The sequence below is a fragment of the Coloeus monedula genome (assembly GCF_965178545.1).
Source record: "Coloeus monedula genome assembly, chromosome: 2".
Lineage (NCBI taxonomy): Eukaryota > Metazoa > Chordata > Aves > Passeriformes > Corvidae > Coloeus > Coloeus monedula.
In genome coordinates, this window is record NC_138782.1 from 896,396 (window position 1) to 917,279 (window position 20,884).

General features: G+C 49.5%; 1 protein-coding gene across 1 annotated transcript in view; it reads right to left on the minus strand.

Moving 5' to 3' along the window:
* Window positions 1-20,884, minus strand: part of SLC24A3 (solute carrier family 24 member 3) — a gene marked incomplete at both ends in the record, with an annotated part of 107,554 nt that overhangs the window by 34,299 nt on the left and 52,371 nt on the right. The window contains 4 exons of the mRNA XM_082276707.1: window positions 3,021-3,124; window positions 4,936-5,020; window positions 8,165-8,239; window positions 15,796-15,872. Of these exons, the coding sequence (XP_082132833.1) occupies window positions 3,021-3,124; window positions 4,936-5,020; window positions 8,165-8,239; window positions 15,796-15,872 (341 nt within the window). The remainder of the gene's footprint in view (window positions 1-3,020; window positions 3,125-4,935; window positions 5,021-8,164; window positions 8,240-15,795; window positions 15,873-20,884) is intronic.

A 20,884-nucleotide genomic window follows, 5' to 3' on the forward strand; every position in this document is an offset into this window, starting at 1 on the left:
GGACGGAAGCATTCTGTGTGGCGCCCTGTGGAAGGTGGACCACGAGTGGGAGTGAGGAGAAGAGGGGCTCATATGGCTAAAGGGGCTGAATGCTCCTGAGGAGAGCTGGGCTGTGTGGAGACTGACATGGCCACTCAAACCAAGGCCAGTGCAGCAAGGAAACCCCTGCGGAGCAACGGGAGCAGCACCTGGAGCCAGGACCTGCGAGCATGCCACAGAATGCTATGCACCAGGGGAAAGAGCAGGCCTGTGCCAGCTCTAATTGGCCCCTAAAACGACAAGTTATTCTTTTTTATTTAATCTCTCTGTGCTTTGTTTCCCCATCTTTAAAACATCGCTTCGTCTCACAGAGCTTTGGGGAAATTTAATTAACTGCTCATCAACTGCTCAGCTACAATAGCGATGGGATCGGCAGAAACTCAAGAGGAAACTAATAACTCTGCCTCTGAAACAGGGCTTGAATAGAGCCTGGTAAATAAGGCAGAAGGGCACAGAGCGAACAATAAGAGAAAACAAAATCCTGAGTAGCTGCTCATTAAGTGAGCAAAGTCCATTCTGTGTGCAGAGGGAGGCAGGGAGCCTGTGGAGAACCCGGCAAGGGACCCCGCAATTAAAGCCTGGATAACAATGCACACGCACCGGGGGGGCAAATTAAGGGTGCACAGGGAGCCCTAACACTGCTATTTTCTAACTTTTCAGCGTTTGACTTTCAACCCTCACAATGCTCTTTTAATGCCTTTTTTAGGTGTGCAGTGTTGTACAGAGGCGTGGGCACGCTTCCCTTCTCCTGTTCCAGCAGTGGGACGCTTATTCTGATTTATTCTGAAAAGTGTGCACGTACAGCCAGTGAAAGGCTTGAAAGAATCAACAATTAGGGCTGGTGCTCAAGCAAATGCATACCAGCTTTTTGGGGCTGCACATCTGTTTCTTTTTCTAAACAAGGTGCACGCAACCAAACCCAGTATTTTCTTAAGCCAAAGAACAATACATCCAACACAGGCACATGCAAACCACAACCTGATTTAAGAATAAAACATATCCTGGAGAGAGCTGGTCCATATTTTACAATTCAACTGCCTACCAGTCAAAAAAAAAACCAAAAAAACCAAAAAACAAACAACAAAAAACAACCAAAAAAACCAAACCAAAAGAAGGCTTTCTAAAAGAGTGCTGCTGGAAACGCAGTGAAAGGCCCCTGCAGGTCTGAGCTCTGGGATTCCCAGCCCACGGGCAATACATCTGAAAATCTGAGGGCTCCAGCTGCTCACTCCACAAGTCTGAGCCCAAAAAACCCCATCCTGGAGCACAGCAAGCAGCTTTGACCAACAACCAGCCCCGAGGCTCACCTGGCAACTAAATACTGAGATGCAGGTCCCCAGCAGAACAGAAATCTCACCAACAACCAAATTTACCACCTATGTGAGTGCCTCTGTAGAGACATTGTTGGTAATAGAACCAATTACTATTCATACTAACACAAAACAAATGATGAATCACACCACTAAAAGGGAATGACTTTCTGGTGAAAGGTTGGGAGTGGGAAACAATGAAAAGCACAAACTGATCCAGAGTTTTATCTAAAACATTGGAATTATTGACACTGAGATTTCTTACTTGCTCACTAAAATCACAATTCCACATGGTGACGCCAGCCATTCCAGTGCTCACTCACCCTCTGAGGGTTAAACTGCAGCAAACAGAGGTTATGTGACTTGACAAAACCACACACAAATCACCAGCAGAGTCAAGGAAAACAAAGATGGGGCAAAGCAGTCAAAATCTCAACTCTTGGCTTGAAAGAGACACGCAGACTGTGCTTAGGATGACTTGAACTTCTGAAAGCTACCACGGCTGGAAGGCTGAAGGCGTTTACAAGAGCATTTTGGTTGTGTTACATCCTTCTGAAACAAGGATCTCCCACCTGTAAAAGGCCTCTCGAGAAGACTGACCTTCTCTGTCAAGCCCCGAACTCTAGCAGGCCTTTTCCACCAAAAGCTGTGGTTTGTGGCCTTTTTTTAGCAGGTTTGAGGCATGCAATCAAATACTGTGGAGAGTAAAAATCAGAGCTGGCTCCTCTGCCACCGTGCTAGACACATGCTAATCACCTTCATTTGCACGAAAAAAGCAGCCTGAGAAGGAAATCCTGTTGATGACAGGAGAACACCTCTGGGGAACACAGCCTCATGCCCTTGGGAAGGCTTCGGTCATTAAAAATTTACCTCAATTAACTGGGTTTTCATAGTACAGAGCTGCAGCAGAACCACTGACACATCGAGCATCTGCAGCTGCCAGCTGCATGTTCCGTGCAAATGAGGACACGTGGTTGGCTAAAAGGCGCTGCTGTGACCTTATCCCAAGGCCCCCTCACACTGAAAATGTTCCCTGTCAGCCTGTAGAAGTTCACGGCTAATGAAAACAGAACTGGATCACAAGGAAAGCCCCCTCTCTCTGCATGCTTTCCCAGACTGACCCAGGTCTCTTCTCCTCAGTTCTTCTTCCACTGCCCTGTGTTGGGAACATGACCCCACTTCTCCTCTTTACAAGTAAGTCTGCACGGTAACACGTCAAAGAACGTTTATGAGATTGTAAAAATACCTGGCACGTTGGCAAGTGCGAAGGTAAATGCAGATTCAGGTGTTTAATTATACAGTCAATCATGTCTGCAATTCAGACAGCAGCTCAGATCTCACAACCTAATTACTTTAATTTCAGATGAATAGCTTGTGTTGTCGTAAGCGGTTTGACACGCTGGAGAACAGTCACAAACTACGCTGGGAGCAAACAACCAGCGTTTTATTCCTCTGCCCACCCACACACCTTGGGCACCTCAAAACGCCCGAGCTGACGTTTGCTGCTCTGCTTTTCATTTCAAAAAAGCGGGAGGAACAGCGCCGGGCCCTATTAAAAACAACGAAACCAGAGAAATTTGTGGCAAGGTTGTGAACCTGGCATCTGATTTTGCAGTACAGCCAAGGCACAGGGCAAAGCAAGAACTGTAAGGACTCATTAAAAGCTCTCACCTGTCCTGCAAAAAGCCCACACACGCCAATAATACAGAGGATGTTGAATACAGCCGAGCCCACGATGGTTCCAACGCCTACATCTCCTTTTGTGATAAAAACACCTGAAAAATACGTTCAAGAGAAGCCGTGTAAATGGGAAAGAGCAGATTGTATTTTCGCATAAAATTGCAGACCTCACACCCCACTAATGAATCTAAAGGCAGGTACCAGTTCTGCCACTTTTTCTCACATTTCATGGTGCAAACTGCAGAGACTTGCTTTCTGAGGGGACCTGGATGATGGGAACCAAGTACCTCAGACCCATCTAAGTTACTAACTTCCTGGTCTTGTGAGCTGACATTACAGCAGTACACACCACAGAACACTGCAAGCTCGTGAGAGCAGCTGGCTGGACACAAATCTGCAGGAAACTGTCTCCCATAAGACATTCCTTGGCCAGTGCTCTACTCCTTCCCATATCCCCACCCCAAGAGGTTTCAGGAGGGATGAAGCTTCAGCAGAAGCCAGAGAGGGTTCAGAGCTGTCTGGCCATCACAGCTACTCACAAGCTGAGTGATGCCTCTCAGGATGAGTTATGGGGCTAAGTTACAAGCTTTTTTCAGAGCTCTTCTGTCAAATTTGGTTAAAATTGGCCAATGAGGATAATGGTGAGGGAGATGAACCGACAGACACATGCATCACGGTGCTGCACAAAACCCTTTCCTTAGTAAGCCAGCCTAAAAATAACACTCCATCTACCTGCTAGCTGGTGTCAGTCTGTTCAAATTCACCACTTGCTTTTAAGGTTCCAACAGTATTTACCTGCAGTTTACATATTTTTTCCAACTTCATCTTTTCCTCAGAAACACAGAAGCACTCACCAAGTAACACGGGTTACACCACAGCAGGAAAATGATCTGATGACCAGCTGGGCTTCTCTAAAGTCGCCTGAAGGAACCTGGTTTTATAATCATCCTGCACTACCCTTAAATGAAAGACAACCCCAACTTGGTCCAGTTTAAATTCCCAAATGTTAAGGCTCTGCTTGTGTAATCAGACCTCTCTGCAGAGCACACAGCTTTGAACAAATTAACTCGTGCTCTGCATCTGGCAGCCGTGACTGAAAGACAAGTGTCTAGAGAGAGTATCTGAGCTGAGAACTAATTCTGCTTGGTGATGGAGAGCCCTCTGTGCCCTCCCAGCTGCTGCCCTGATGATCCCCTGCCAACAGAGATGTGGGTGAGTCAAACTGCAGGAACACTTCACCCTTGTGCTTAGCTACAGCATCACTCTGTAATGCTGCCTGCAGCCCCCACTCCCCTCACAGCTGTGGGAGCACCATGAGAGTTTCCTGGGTTTTGCACACTTAGGGACTGCTGAATCCCTTCATTGCGCTTCCCATAAGCAGAGAGTCACTTTGGAAGTGTGATGCTCTGACCAACTTGTTGCTGTGACAAAGCACTTCAAATCCTCCTCTCCTCCCCACTCTGGCTTTTCCAGGGAAAAGTGGTGTTGGAAGACTAACCAGAGGGGAGGAGATGGCAGAGAACCTGCTGCTGAGGACGTGAACAGTGTGTCAGGGTACCAACCCAGGAGGCTGGAGGAAATTCTTTCCCAGTGTGCCCTGGAGCTGGCATGGCAGATGGGGTAGGAAAGCAGACAGGAAAGGATAAGGCTGTAGGTGCAGCCTGGCTAATGGGCAGCTACAGTGAGGTGCCCACTGGTCCTGGCTCGGCAGGGTCACATCCAAGCCCTGCTGTGAGATAATGGCGCTCTCGGAGTCACTTCACCTGGTTAGGACTCCCCACAGTCCATCCCATGTGTGCCCAGGAGGGATTATAACAAACCTTGCAGGCACGCAGCAATCCCATTTCAGCTCTGAAAACAGCCAGGGAAACGTGCAGGTTTTGGGAAGCAGCAGCAGGCTCCTTACCTATGACAGATGTGAACAGCTCGGGAGCGGAGCTTCCTGCTGCCATGAAAGTCGCCCCAGCCACATCTTCGCTAAGATGCAAGCGCTGCAGAGAAGCACAGAGTCACTGATTACCACACTGAGCAGCTGAAGGAATCCCACTCCCAACGTTAAACTGCCCGCTGAGAGCGGATACCTGTAAAGTTTAGCGTAAACAAAGGTCAAGTGTAGGGGAAAAGCCACCACAGGCACTGGCTGCTGAAGTCAGCACGGCCCGGCAGAGAGGGCAGGTTATGCCAGTGACACCTCTAGAGAGGAGGGGAAGGTCAGCACTCCACACAACAGGAAGGCAGCTTCACCACTCACAGGTCTGTCTGCTCCACGACCCCAGCAACACACACACCCCTTCTCTCTTGCCCTTTGGCCCATAAACGGCAGGGCTGGGGCTCAGGCTTGGTGCACCCCCAGCCACCTCCCCTGGTACTACTTGCGCCTTGGACATTTACCCTCTCCTCACCCCCCTTTCTCCTGGGCTACATCACTTAACCTCCTGTACCTGTCCCTCAGCAGTACCCAGGGACTGTCTAAAATACGGGGGCTTCTGGAAGGGAAAGCACCCACTGTTCTATGCAAACTTCATCAGCACATGCTGCTTCCAAAGATTTCCTTGGTTAATTACACCCTCTATGTTGTCTGCACTCCCACTGCTCCATCTGCACCGGCTGCTGCTCAGCAGATGCCACAAAGCACCCTCCCCTGTTGAAGGGGAGCAACAACCGGCTCCTGCCACACGGCCACCACTCCTTGGCTGTTACTACACCAAGGCAGCAGCTGCCACTGTGGGAGCACAGGAGAGGCAGCCAGGAGTATGGGGAAGGCAGCCCAGGGTGGTTGGAAGTGTCCCTGGCAGCGCTGGCTTTTGAGGCAGCCCCCCCAGCCTGTCAGGACACAGGAAACCTCCCTCTGTCTCCATTCCCCTGCAACACTTCAGGGCTCCTCTGCTGCTTCATCCTTGCCAAAGCACCTTTGCACAGAGACAAGAGTGCAGAAGTCCTCACAGCAGCCTTTTCTGAAGATTCCACGACAGATATTCCCGGCCCGTAAGGGAGGGTAACTCTATCCACTGACCACACCTTTCTGGGAGAGAGTCAAGCAGGAGCAATAGAACAGTTCAGGTCTGATCCCTTTCTATGACCCATTTGGATAATCTCCAATGACACAGCACCTTTTTCCTGGACAGTAACTTCCCAATACAAGTATTCCAGATCTGGTGTTCAATCGCTGAGCTTTCTCTTTTACACACGGCTGAATGAAAATTGTTACTGTTATCTTACCAGTGGTGCTGGATAACAGAATGGTTCAGAACCACTAGGGCACATGAGGAATTGTTGTGAGAAGACAACAAATAACCAAAAAAGCAAAGATCTGGGCAAGCAAAAACTGCCTTCTAGGGCCCAGGGGCTTGCAAATACTGCAGCAAATCACACAAGGGAGGGTGTCTGCTTTTTGGGCACCAGATGTATGTACAAACTCAAGCACATCCGAGAATTTGTCGGAAGAACAAATGGCACCGTAAGGCTGGCACTTGTTTAACCAACTTCTGGAGCAGGTAGAGACACACAAATCCTGCATATGCAGAAGAGTTAATGACCGTGAAAGAGGGACCTCTGCAGCCTGCGAGTCCCCTGCTTGTGACAATGAAGTTTACCACCAGTGAAATTAGGAACTGTTAACACTACCCAGTGCTTCCTGTTGTCATTTGTAAACACAGTCAAGGATAACGTTTCCACTGAGCAGTGCAGGAAACAGAGGTTCAGGGAAGCGATGGAGCTTGTCCACAGCCACTCAGAGCCCCTGGCGGAACTGTAACAGGAGCCAGTGCTCCACAGACCCAGGTCAGGCCTCTGGGCCATGAGTGAGGCTCAATCAAAACACACTCATGGGCGGTATTTAACCATCAGCGCTCAGTCAAGAGAAACAACAATCTCCCTCCATCTCCTGTCTCCCTGCCTCCCTCTGGGTGGCTGGCTTGCCCTTGGGCATATTAACAGCATCCCAAAACACAAGCCTGTCCTGGACACTGCTCACTCAGCTCAGGTTTTGTTCATCTACAGGCACTCACCTGAGCCAGCTTCTAGAGCCACATTTCCCAGTGAGGTTCACTTGCCTGGGAGAGGGGAGGTTAAAGAGCTCAGCATGTCTACATCCCCGGCATCTCCTATCCCCACATCCGCACCAATGTTCCCTCTCCTGAACCTCGTGGCGGGGGGTTCTCCAGATTCAGCCCCAGAGGGTGCAGCAACTTTGCAGGCCAGAAGTTCCTGCCTCGTGTTGTTACCCTTCAGTTACCTCCATACTTAAGCACCAAAACAGTGGAATCTCCTGGGGACTTTTTTCCTTGATGATGCAAAGAAGGCCCACAGAGCAGGGTGCTGAACTACAAATGTCAGGTTAGTTTAGAGATGGCTTCCATCAGAGCTGTCAGCACAAATGACCTGTCCTGCCAACTTCCACATCTCTCCCAGGGCCAGCACAGCCCACGCCCTGACGGGTGACACTCATCCCCAGGCACAGGGGCAGGCGTCTCCTACAGCTGACACAGACCTCTCACCGCCAAGACCAAACCATACTTTCCACACACAAAGATTTCACTGCCTGGAACTGACAGCAGATATGGCTCGCAGTAACTCTGGGCACGCGCTCTGTGTTCGCTCTGTAGCTGCCTGAGCTGATTTAGGCTGCAATGTACTCCTTGTCTTCTAAAATTTAGGCATCCCAACCTTCCCAGAGAAACAGAGTCCCTTGCAAATGCTGGAAGCATTCGCAAGCTTCTTTACAGCTGACCTAGCTGTCCCTGCTGCTTTACAACTTATGCCCACACAACAGAAGGTATGACAGACATGACTTGGAGGGCAAGGTACAAGATCCGCGATCTCTACTGGGGTAAATCACCAGATTTCCATTTGTGTCAGCTAAGGCTAGGGCCTGGTGTTTCTGAAGAAACATCTGCAAAGGCATACAAATGAGAGGCAACAGCAACCACCACAGTGTGAACACTCAGAGCACCTGGAGAGCCTGTCCTGCGAGGGAGGACAGGGGGCTGAGTCAACGCACACACATCGTGTTGAGCAACGAGACAAGCAGCACGAGCAACACTGCAGGACAACAGTAAATACACCATCACCACACCCTGAGGCTCCCCAGAACTGCTGTGGAAGCAGCACACAAGGAAGGAACATCTAAGACTTACTTCACAGATCTTTTCCAGCGAAGGGACGAAGAAGTCATCGCAGACAATTGCCAGTGCGTAGAACATGTACACGGCCTGCAGTGGAGAAGAGAAAAGGCAGAGTCTGGAGACCGTCACACAGAACTGAACAGCAGCATCCCAACACAACTCAGGGTTGATTTGGCATAGACTCGTCAAGAAAATAAAACGCTCTCGTTGAGATGAATTCATAGAGCTGTCCGGGATTTAACTGAAAGACCAGGAAGTATTTATCCAAAAGTTCTTACAAACTATCAAAAGCTGCCAACATTTTATCTTCACTGTAAAGACTGGGGTTTTTCTGGTTTTTTTGGTTTTTTTTTTAAATTCTCTGGACATTGCTAACCCACATTGAAGTATTTTTGCCTTCTTTTTTTTCTCCCCCTTGTGCAGTGCAAGGCGTTTTAATAATTGTCTTCTGTGAAAATCTAAACCCTGGAGGGGTAATTTGTGAAATCCAGTGTTCTGACCAAGGGGAAAGGAGCTTGTTTTCTTCCACTGACGCGCCCCACCATGTCACCTGGGTCCCAGTGGTACATCCTGCTGAACTTCACATAGGAACAAATGAAACCAAGGGGGAACACAAGATTCAAAAGGACACCAGGCCAACCAGCTCTTTAATTTCACGCAAGAAGCATTTAACCCATGTTTCTGTACTGTTAAACAGAATGTGCTGGGGGCCTGATCTCTGCCCCGAGAGGCAAAGGGCACAGTGTGGCTCACATCCACGCAGCAAAGCCCTGGAGCGTAACCTGGCCCACAGTGCCCCCAGGGAAGGAAGGATCTCACTCCCCACCTCAACACACAGACTGCCACCGGACAGGAAAACACCCATTGGCATAGGGGAAGACCAGGGGAAAAGCATGCCAGGTACCGGCAGAGCACAGCCCCGAGGCCGCTGCTCGTGCTCCTGCACCCGCTCACACAAACAGGCCTGCAGGAAAGGAACGGAGCCGGGAATGCGGAGAGGCAGAGGAGCAAGGGCAGGACACGCTGCGGGGAGCAGAGCGGCCCTGCAGAGCCCAGCAAAGCTCTAAAGCCAAGGGGCAGCAGGGAAGGAGGAGAGAAGCAGGACTGCACTCTCTGGGGACCCACTGGCCGGGCAGCGCCGGGCTCTGCGGTGCTCCCAGCACCGCATCCCGCGGCAGCCGGGAACGACCTGCCCACACGTGCTGCCACAGCTCTGCCCTCCATCCTGGCTCTCACTCCCTCCCTTTGGCAGGTTCCTGCCGCAGCACACACGGCCACAGAGGTGCCCAAATTCTGGGCGTGCAGAGAGAGAGGTTGGTCTCGGCACCCGCCTGGGACACGGCGCGCTGCAGCAGCCGTGCGCAAACCGGCCCTGTCCAAGCAGAGCGGCCTTGCTAGAAGGTTCAGAGACAGCTCCGCCTTTTTGGGGACACCTGCCAAGTACCAGCACAGAGTTACTTCTACAAGCAGTGCAGCTCCGGTAAGTAACCACAGCTGAGAGAAGTGGCCAATATTTGTAGAAAAACAGTGTCTTAATCCTAGGGAATCCCAGTTACAAGCACGTCACCAACAGACCCTCCGGCTTTGATTGTGGTTGAAGTCCTGCAGAGGCTCAGGTGATGCGGAGGAGACCGGAATATTTATTTTCTGGAGAGAAAGCAGCAATAAAAATGGCCTCCAGGTTTTTGTTCTTGTTTTGATTTTCCAGAAACAGGTCTAAATCCCCCAACCACATCAAAACCACCGATTCTAACTTGCCAGAATTACAACTTTGCTGCAAAAAGCCAGTAATTACTGTGCATCTCAGCCACGAAAGCCTTTTGAGCTCAAAAATAATTCAAGTGTATTTTTTTTCAGGATTAGAGATGGGAATTTCCTCACAACCAATGAACTTGACACAATCTTGAGGAACAGGTGCTAGAATGCCACTTGGACAGTTTCTCTGCTCCTTTGTCCCTCCTCATAAACACAGTAAGTGTAACTCAGGCTTTTTGAAAATCTTACGCTGCAAAACAGCCCCGAGGACCACAAGAGTAAGCAAAATTCCAGATCTCCAACTCTGTCAGGCGCAGCAAAGAACCTGATCCTGCAAAGGGAGCACTAGCTGCTGACAACAATACCAACTGTATGAACAGAGATAAAGGAAGCAAGTGGCTGGCAGGCGTTGTGCATCAAAGGAACAAGGATCAGAAGCGGTCCCGGAGAGCTATGTGGCCAAATTCCACTGAAATACAAGGGACAGTGGCTGCCTAACTTCAGCCTGGATTTTTGATCTGCTAATCATATTAGTCTGCAGTGGGTCGTGCCCTCGCTGTCCTGCCCAAACACACAGTAATGCCTCTCAAGAACGCTAATCTGTCCATCAGCATCATCCCTAAAAAGTGAGCGTGTCCTCTCCATTTGACACGATCCACACCCACGGAGCACAGGGCTGCTGGCATTTCTTCCTGCACCTCCTGGAGGCAGGCACAGAAAGGGGGGCTGAGGGGAGACAGCCACCACAGCAACACGTGTCCCAGAGCCCAACCAGCTCACCCCAGCTGCCCCCACCCGCGGCACACGTGCACTGCACCATCTGTAGGTGCCCTCAGACCAAGCTGAGCCCTGCAGTGCTCACCAGAGGCACCAGGAGCACGACGCCCACCAGTTTCTCAGTTTAGAAAATTCCTTCTCTGAATTTTTATATGCACATTCAAATGATCCCAGGAGAGGGTTTGTACTGCTTCCAGCGCATGCAGGACTGCCAAAGCATCTCCACCTCCCAGCACCCATGGGCAGGTATTAAAGTGGAATCTCATGGTGTCCTGGTTTTTAGACGGCGCAACAACAACCTTCAAGGGTGACAAGGGAATCTGCTCTTGTCCACTCATGCCTTCTCATTAGTAGGATCAGGTACAAGACGAAAGGCAACAAGGGCACTGAAATGAGTAAGGAAGGGAAAAACAAATGGGAAGGAACTGCCCGCCTCTGCCAGGCTCCTGCTCATCCCCCCGGAGCAGTGGGGACTGGCACCCCGCTGCAGGAGCTGGAAGCACAGAGCCAAACCTCCTGCACTCCTCAGGATGATTGCTAACAACAGGCTGAGAGCACCGACCAGGCTGAGCCCACGCTGACCTGTACGCTCCAGCATTTACTGTAACGACCTTGTTGCAAAGCTGGTTTTGGCTGTGAGTCTTCCCTAATTTTATTCAAGTGGCTGGAGTGCAATGAAGTGTAAAGCGTCAGAATCTAAGGAGTATCTGGCTAAACCCCAGCCTTGTTCACACACTAAATAAACCACTGGAAGCTACCCACAGTCAGCGAACACATGGAGGCAGTAACTGTTACTTCCTTGGAAGTTCTTTGGGGTTTTTTTTGGTGGGGTTTTTCTTGCTTGTTTGCTTTTTAAACAGGCAAAACAAAGCAATATTTAGAGTTTGGGCCAGCAGGAACACAACCAAAACATTTAATTTAACGTCAAGCCAGACTCGGAAAGAGACCGGTGATCAGTGGGGGCTATTTTATGCAAGAGGGAGGAAGGCAGCAGCATCAGGGAGGCCAGTCTGCACGGCACATCCCGTGAGGAGAAGGCCAACAGCACACGGCTGAGACACTCAGCAGCCGATGAGGAGGTATCGTCTCGCACCGAAGTCATCCTGAGACTCCACCACAGAGTCCCACGGATTTTTCCGTCAGCACACACCCCCCCATGTCCTTGCAGGCACCGTGGGAGCAGCAGCAGCTCCGGGAAGGAGCAGGGCAGCACGGACTGAAGCCTGCTCCACCTGAAGCTGCCACTGGGAATAAAGGAAGTGGTTGGGGGACACAGAGCACAGCCCGTGCAATGGCAGCAGAGCACAACGTGGAGGACACAACACACAAAACGAGTCTCAGCCCCAGTATCACTCCAAGTGATGATGTGGGAGTCTTTAGCCAGGCAACACACTTAAAAGACACTCAGTCCTCCTCCCCCGAAGGGCATTAAAAAATTAGGAAAATGCAATGGCCCTGCATAAAAGGATTATAAATGCCAGATTAAGTACTACATTAGGACCGATTTTAAAATGATGATTCTAACAAACAAACATGCATCAAAGGCGATTAAGTATCTTACTCAAAATACCTGCTCCACTGCACAGGACAGAAATTGCCATTTTTCATCTTTGTCCAGCAGTCCTTTGAGCCTCCCGTGGCAGTCTTCATACTCGAACTTAGACTCGCTTTACTGAGCTAAAGAAGCTTTTCACAAGAGAGCATAACGCTGCAGGAGCAACCATCCCCACAGCCCTGCCTTCTTCCTGGGGGCTGGGAAAGGCCGAGGTGACTGTCCCTGCTGCTGCCCCACAGACCCCCTGCCCTGGGGGGAGAGTAGGACCAGCAAAGGGCCACCCCTGAAACCCCGTTAACCAAGCACGGGGCTTTCCTCAACTCTGCCTGCATTACAAACCCACCCGAAACTCCATTGCTGCAGGGAAATTAAACAACCCCAAGCAAAGCAGGAAGCCACAGAGCCCGGGTTTGCGCTAGCCAGCAGCCTGCGTACCACCATGTGCCCGGCAGTGCTCACACAGTATCAGCACGGATGGCCAGGGCACTGGAGAAATCGCCCCGCGAGGAGACAGCTCTGTGCTGCAGAAATGAGATGTGTCTGGGCATTGACCCGATGCAGAAATAGACAGAGACAGGATCTGTCCAGGGCGACCTACATTTCCCGAGCGCTTCACAGGAGGGAGGCAGGTGCCTGTCAGAGCCCCCGTTCCCATGGCTACAGGAAGCAGTGGCCAGCCAGGAGCAGGAGGGATGGCTGAGCACAGACACTGCTCCTCCACCCTGCTCAGCGTGGAGGGCCCAGCTCTGCCCAGGGACAGGCTCAACTCTGACCATGCACAGGCTCCTCGTGCTGGCAACCCAACATATCCCAGTACCACACTCCAGATTTGCTGGAGAAAGCTGGGAAAAGGGGAAGCAACGCTGTGCCGTCAGAAACGCCGGGATATCGCAGAGACCCAAACCCCCCATTCTCAGCTGTCAGCCAAAACCTTGGGAATTTCTCAGCAAAGCCATTTCCCTCCTGTCTCGAGGGGGTAACAGGTACCAACGTCCCTGAGCACGACAGGGCTGAAGGTCCACGCGGGAACATCAGCTGGAACAAACTGGAAACCAGGAAAAGGCTAAGAGAACAACTACACAGCCTCCCAGTACCCACAGGGACTGCAAGAGAGCTGCAGAGGGACTTTGACAAGGGCCTGGAATGACAGGACAAGGGGGAATGGCCTCACGCTGACAGAGGGCAAGGGTAGATTGGGTATTGGGAAGAAATTCTTCCCTGTGAGAGTGCTGAGGCCCCGGCACAGGCTGCTGAGAGAACCTGTGGCTGCCCCTGGATCCCTGAAAGCGTCCAAGGCCAGGCTGGATGGGGCTTGGAGCAGCCTGGGACAGTGGAAGGCGTCCCTGCCCATGGCAGGGGAGTTGGAACTGGGTAACGTTTAAGGTTCCTTCCAATCCAGCCCAGTCTATGATTCTACAAACGGCAATGTTAAGATTGCAAAAAGAAGCCCTCAGGTGCTGGGGAGCTCTGAGGCTGCAGGAACGGCACCAGACTTAAAATGCAGACCCTGGACCCTCCAAATTGAACATCCCAAACCGGTGACTTAGTGGGCAGTTACTGTCTGTAGCAGCTCAGCCTCTTCTCAGAGGGGACATGGAGATAATGAACGGCAGTGAAGCAGTCAGCTGATGAGCTCTGAAAAAGTATCCAGGAGAAATTAAACACTGTGACTCCAACCTGTAATACGCCCTCAGTGTCCCACTTTTTCTTCAAACCAAAGTCTTTTCAGTTCAGGCCTAAAACTGTTGCTGAACTGCCCATTTTTTCCTAGATTTTTCAAGTGTCTAGGGATTAACTTTCATCTCTGTGAAGCATCAGATCGTGTTCAGTAATTCACACAGCCCCACTGTGAAGATTTGCTGGGGTCTCTTTTCCCTCTAATTAAACAATGGGGAGAAGATGCCCTGGGAAGCCTCCTGCACTCCCCCAAGGTCCCAGTGATAGCTTTTGTCCCGTTTCTTCTGGTAAACCAGCTTTGCCTTGATGTCTTTCAGAAATAAACATGAAAGTATGGGCAAAGGGGCAGGGGAGAAAGAACAACATTTTTACTGAAATGAACAGAAACTGTTTAAGGGGAGGTCACTAACATGAGAAGCACGATGATGACCTCTAATCATCACTGCATTGTTCTCCCTACGATTACAGAGCCCCTTTTACAGTCCAGTTTCCTCAAACCCATGAGGAAAACCTCGGTGGAGACAATGAAACTGCGTCTGTATCCTTTTTTCCCCAAAAAGTGCATTTCTACTTATGCTCTGATTTCATCACACATTTGGCAACTATTTCCAGGAGGTACAAAACAGAACTGGAGGCTCATCACCCCCGTACGAAGACCACCCCTTCCAACCCAGACTAGAGGCAGGGTGCTAAATGCTGACAGTTGTCTGTTTTCTCTGAGTATCACTTTCTTCTTTGGCAAGAGGTTGTCCCCAGCTACCCCAGTGCTCCAGGGGCTGAATCTGGCCAGGTCCTGCACCTCAGGGACCACGAGACAAAGAGTGGTCAGTAAATCTTCCTAAGTCCACAAAACTGCTACGGAGAATGATGGGGCACTGACGGATCGAGGGAGCTGCCTTGCTAGAAGGGAAGAAGCTGAGTACATTTCTGCTGGGACAGTGGCTGCTTTTCCACTTCTCATTAAAAACAGATTTTTCCTTTTATTCTGAAGTGGACAGTTCAGTCCTCCAGACTCCGTTTTGATACACGTTAAAGGTGCATTCAGTGCATTCAGAACCGAATTCACGCACAAATTTTAAGGAGCATTCTTGCAGGTGATAAAAAATCCAGCTCGGGCCCAGTGCTCAGTTTCCAAAACATCTCAAAGCTCAGTGTTCCCATGGAAACTTGGGATTCTTGAACTTGCCAGGCACAGTCAATAGCAACATTATTCAACAAATTTTTGCAGCCATTTAGCCAAAATAAAATCCTAACACAGAGGGCTCACATTAAAATACACAATACAATCTAATTTATACTCAGAAAGAAATCATGAATCACTTCTCACAGCTGATGGTGACTGCTCATTTAAGCTGACTAAAAATTATTAAAAGCTTTTAAACACTCATTAGAAGTGGGCATTTTCTTGGCTGCTTAAGAATGCCTCTAATGTAACGTGTAGAGCTGATAAAGCAAACTTTCCAATCCATGTAACCCCATGGATATTTCTATGTCAATAATATTTTCCCATACATTGCTGAGTGTTCCAGAGTTACTGCTTGCAGAAATCTTGCATCTTTTAGCTCTCTGACATTTAGTTTTCATTCTAAAGATGCCAAACCGTTCCATTTTCAGAGACAACTTCCTCCTTCCTGTGGCCTGACATGTTAATGGTGTCTACAGAAGAAATGAAAGCAGGAGACAAGTTTAAACCATCCTCCCATTATTGACTCCCTTTTATGAGAAGATCCCAAGAACAAAAACTATCACACCCCTGACCTCACAGTCCACACAGGAGATGAAAATGCACCAAAGAGAAAATAACTTCAATCAGAACTCTGGAGCACACCGGGCCCTGTCCACGCCAGCAGGAGAAGAAAGGCAAAGTCACAACACTTACACAGAGGACGTGCAGGACCACAGCTCCATGTCTCCTGTCCTCGTTCGTGAAGATGTCATTGGGGAATTCATGGAGAGCTGCAAAAAGTGGGGAGGGGGAAAGAAAGCTCAGATGTTTAATCAGCTACTCACACCCACCCCACGTGCTGCTCCGTAGCACAGCGAGAGGCTGCCCAACCCAGCCCTGCCGCCGCCTGCCAGAGGCTCTGCCTCACCTCCCTGTGGCTCAGCTTACCTTGTCCTCGGGCACCACCTTTCCCCAAACATTTACTGCACCATCTGCTTCTGTGGCCAGCACCACCCTGTGACCCACAGGTGCCCAAGGGGGGATGGACACCCGCCTAGAGCCCAGCACGGCTCCTTCCTCCAGGGAAGCAGCCAGAGCTGTCCAGAGCAGGTGCAGTACCTCCTGGAGGGGCTGGCAGCTCTCTTCCCACTGCCCAGCAATCCACAGAACCACTGAGAGGAGCGCACCATGCGCTTCACAGCCTTTGCTGCAAACGCTCTGTCGCAAGTCACTGAAAGACAAACTCCTTCCGTTTGCTCAAATGCTTTATTACTGCTCTGGATGTTAATTGGATTATAAAGTTCTTAAGGACAGCCTGCCAACTAGGCTGCAGGAATGGCTTTGGGTTAGAAACCAAAAAGCCAGTGTGAAGATGATGCTCTAGCATTCAAGTGCTTCTCAGTAATTTCAGATTTTGGAACAACAGCTTTCTGCAAATGGTCAGTTCTTCACATTCAGCCATCAGCTGGGAAAAAAAAATCAAACTGTGTTCTTCCTGCCTTTCACAACTTTAGCGTTAATAAAGCTCCAGCAATAGGAACTTAATTAGCAATTGCACAGATGATTAAATGGAAAAACAATCCAGCTCACTCTCCTGGTTTTGCTGCCTCTGAAGCAGTAACTGAGCAAAAGGCAGATGCATTTTAATTTTGTTCCTCATGCAAGGAACAGCGACAGCTCTATCCAGGCACTGCACCTCAGGAGGAAAACACTCTCTTTTACATACACCCTTTTGCCCAAAGGCTCAGGTTATTGCTGTTAATTGTATTCCTATGGATTGGTAAGTTCTATAATGAGTCCTAACAAACTAGCTACTGGAGCAGTACAGACGGCATCCTTAAAATATCCGCAACGGAGGAGTGCTGCAATACCCTTCTCCTTTATTAGAACCAGCCGTTGCCCGTGACATCTTATCACCAGTCGGGACTCGCCTGCCAGGAGGCTGTAACTACTTCCAGGAGCTGTGACTACTTCCTTCCAAGGCAGAACTAGTCCTGCCAGGCTGCCTTTCCCTCCCACCCCAGCACGTGTGCTGTGCTAGAGCTGACAAAAGTTGCCAGAAACACCCTTAGGTGTGTGCAGCCTAAGGAAGTAGTCAGGGAGGTACCAGCGCAAGGGCAGGAGTGAGGAAAACCCCAACAAGCAACACAAAACACTATGGGAGCTGGGAGACAATACAGGCAAATCAGGTGGAAAGGATTCATCTTTCCTCATCAAAACATCATTACGTGAAAACCCGATGTCTTCATCACAACCTTAGGAACGTTCCTGACCATTCCCCGTTCCACAAGCAAAGGCAGACACGGGGAGGTCTGCCTGCAGCAATATGTGAGATGGTTTGCTAATACACGTGTGTGCTTTCCCCCCTCCTGCAGCTGCCTCCGAGACTTTACATTCAGTACCGACAGACGATAAAAATCCAATCCCTTTATCAAGAGTCTCTGGGAAGTTCAAGGAGCCCGAAGTGCACCTAAGGTAAAGGCATACAGGGAAAACACACTACAAAAACAGCATAAGCTGTCTCTAGTGTCAGTGGCTGGCAATCCTGGCCCTCCTTCCTGCGTGCAGCAGAAATGCCCAGTGCTCCCTCGGGTTCAGGTTTCCACCCCACACTGGCAGGAAATGCTCCTCCTTTTCGGAGAAAATCCAAGATGTCCATCACCACATCCTCCACGACATCGCCCAAACACGAATGCTTTTGGTGGGTTACACTTGGAAGCATGCAATTATAAAATAATGTATGCAAATTTGAAATCTGCTGCATTTTTATTAGCTGCATCAGGTGCAGATGAGTACAGATAAGAGGAGAGCTTTGCAAAACACAGGAGCTCCTTTCTAAGAAGGAATAAAGGGTGCTGCTGGAACACCACTCCAACAACAGCTGCCCTATTTAGCGGGTTATAAAGGCTCAGACAGTTTGTTATTTCGCTTAAAAGAGTCCCCAGCCTTTGTACAGAAAATAGGTGCAGATTTTGCCAGGTTTGTTTTGATTGCACAGAAAAAACCCCAACCACCCTGCCAATGAACCTAAACTCAAAGAATGAAAGACTTCTGCCCAATAATCCACTCTGGTCCTGCAGACTTGGCAGGTATCAGCGTGGAGCAGCGGAAGGGCGAGATCTTCACAGACCTCAGCAACCTCCCCAGTCACCTCCTGCGTGGGCATTAGACACAATTCCGGGAGCAGCCCAGCACCCAGTGCATTCCCAGCGCATTCCCAGGGGATTCCAGCCCTTGGACATAGACAATTCAGTCCCAGTTTTCAGTTCCTGAGGGGCACATTCCCAGAAAGCTGAGGGCAGGAGTCTGCCCCTCAAAACAACACTCCTTCCCAGGGGTGCAGTTCTACCTTGCACCAGCAACTTGCAGAACTATGAAAAAATATTAGGATTATTAGCATTCAGAAGTAACTGGAATTAGGTGGCTGTTAGCAAGGTATGGATTGGCCTTGGAAAGGGAGTTAAATATTACAGGAACAGATGAGCATTAGGTGTGAGAGGCTGTGCTCTTTTGCACTTGACTCCAGGTGTTCTGACAGGCAGTGGCTGCTGTGCAGGACAGGGAGCCCGCACCTTTTGGAGACACCATCACAAAGGTATCGCCAGATTCAGAGGAAAAGTTTGGGTCTACACCCACCAAGGGAAGATTACTTTAGTCCTAATGCAATGAGCTGGAATGAATTCTTGTCCTTTTATTCTCAATCAGTGTGCAATTCTTCAAAGCTGGAACCCTGTTCAGCCCCGGCCACAGATGACTTACAGGATGCTCTGCATCACACTGCACTCAGAGGGTTTGCTGGCACAACACAAACCTGTCTCTGCCTAGGCCAGGCGTGCAGGGAAGGTGCTGCTGTACCACTCCTCAGGGAGCGGAACTTTTCACAACCCTCTTCCCAGCTACTCCTTTCCCTCTCACATTTAATGTTCCCACCTCTCCAAAGGGATTGCTTTTCAGAAAACCCAGCACTGTACTGGATCAGTAGTTCTAAAAGCTGAGACAGACACTTATTTTTTAAGAAGTCTTTGTATCGCTAGCCAGTGTATCTACTCTGGGGACAAGAAAACCCTTGGGAAATCTCCCACTGCTTTAACAGGCAGAAGATGTTCAGCCTGGCCAATGAATTACCAACACAGAAAACTCCCAAATTTACAGCCTTGGTTCACTGTCTCATGCTGTCCTCATGATTCTCACCCTGCAAGTTCTGCTGTTGTCACCTGTGAGGGACAGATGTTAGTGGAGCAGACCTTGTGATGTGAACCCAGACAATTTTTTGCATCCATGCATCCTTTTCAGACAGAGAAACAAAAACAGACTTTAAAGCAATTGGTTACCTTTCCACCTGCACACTCAGAATCATTCTATTAAACTCAAGCTTGAGATTGCTGCTGGGTTCAGGGTACACAACAACATTGCATTCAGCACCTGCCTGCAGAGTGTTTCACCCAATTCCCTGACCTCCAGCAGCACCCCTGGACAGTACCATCTCTGCATCCCTGCAGTCTGCCTCTCACAGGGAGCGGGGACCTGCCAGGGTGAACCTGCGGGCACGGGAGGTGAGGGGGCTCAGGAACTGCTGGATCTGTGCAGCCTCACGGCTCCCGCTGCCTGCAGACCAGCTCAGGCACACACACAGCCCACCAAACCCTGTTCCCACGGGGAGCGAAGTTAAATCACACGGCGCAGGCAAGGGACTGTGAACATCTTTAGCCGCCTTTAAAATCAATGAGATGAGCTAAATTCTCTTTGAAGGGAGGGTGAGTACATTTTATATATATATATATATATATATATATATATATATATATATATATATAAATGTTTTACTGTCTGCCAAGTGAAAATGGTGTTTGCATTGCAGTAGCATGACCTAAAATGCAAAGAGAGCCAAACAGTGGTAATGCATCAATAATAAAGCATTTTTCTAATGTTTCACTCGTGTCTCCACTAAACTGCTGCAAACCAGCAGCTGAAGCAGCGTGGGGTACAGCCCCCCACAGTAAATTGTTTTATCTGGGTGCAAACATGCTCACACAGCCACAATGCTCGTGGTTCTGTGGGCATCCCTAACAGCTGAGCTGCTTCTCATTCCATGCACATCTGACTGCCACTTCTCCAGAATTTCAGATGTCCACAACTGCACAGAAATCGCAAAATGCATTTCCTTCGAAAGAGGCACACCAAGTCACCAGCCCTGCACACCCCATATTGTGTGGTCCCCCTTTTCTTTAGACTCTCCTGGTTACGTGCTGTGTGGCTCAAGTGCTGCTCCATCATGGGGCTATTCCTCTATGCCAGCTGTACACACGCTTTCCTGACGCCTTCCTCCACTGCAGGAAGTAAAGTCTTGAAGGAACAAACCCCCAAACACAAGCAGAGCCTTTGTGAAGTCAAGAAGGTTCTGCCTTCAGCTGGCTTCAGTGCAAATGAGTCGCTTGCAAGGTCACGGGCGCATCAAGATCCAAGGGCAACAAGCAAATATATCTCAACATAAATGGGGGAGAAATCAGAAATAATAAATAATATGCAACAGCATACGGTTCAGAGAGAGTTTAAGCCAAGTAACAGCAGCAAGTGACCTTTAAAGAGAAGGTTATACTTTCCTTTGTTCAGCACAAGAACTAATTTCTGTCACAGCACGAATCTGGCAACTGTTTCCCAGGATCTTTGAGCATTTATATTCCTGTGTTTCACTTGACCATGCTATAGTTAAGCTGCTAAAATATATATATATATATATATACACACATATGGATACTTAAACTGACAGAGGACAAGGGTAGATTGGATACCAGGAAGGAATTGT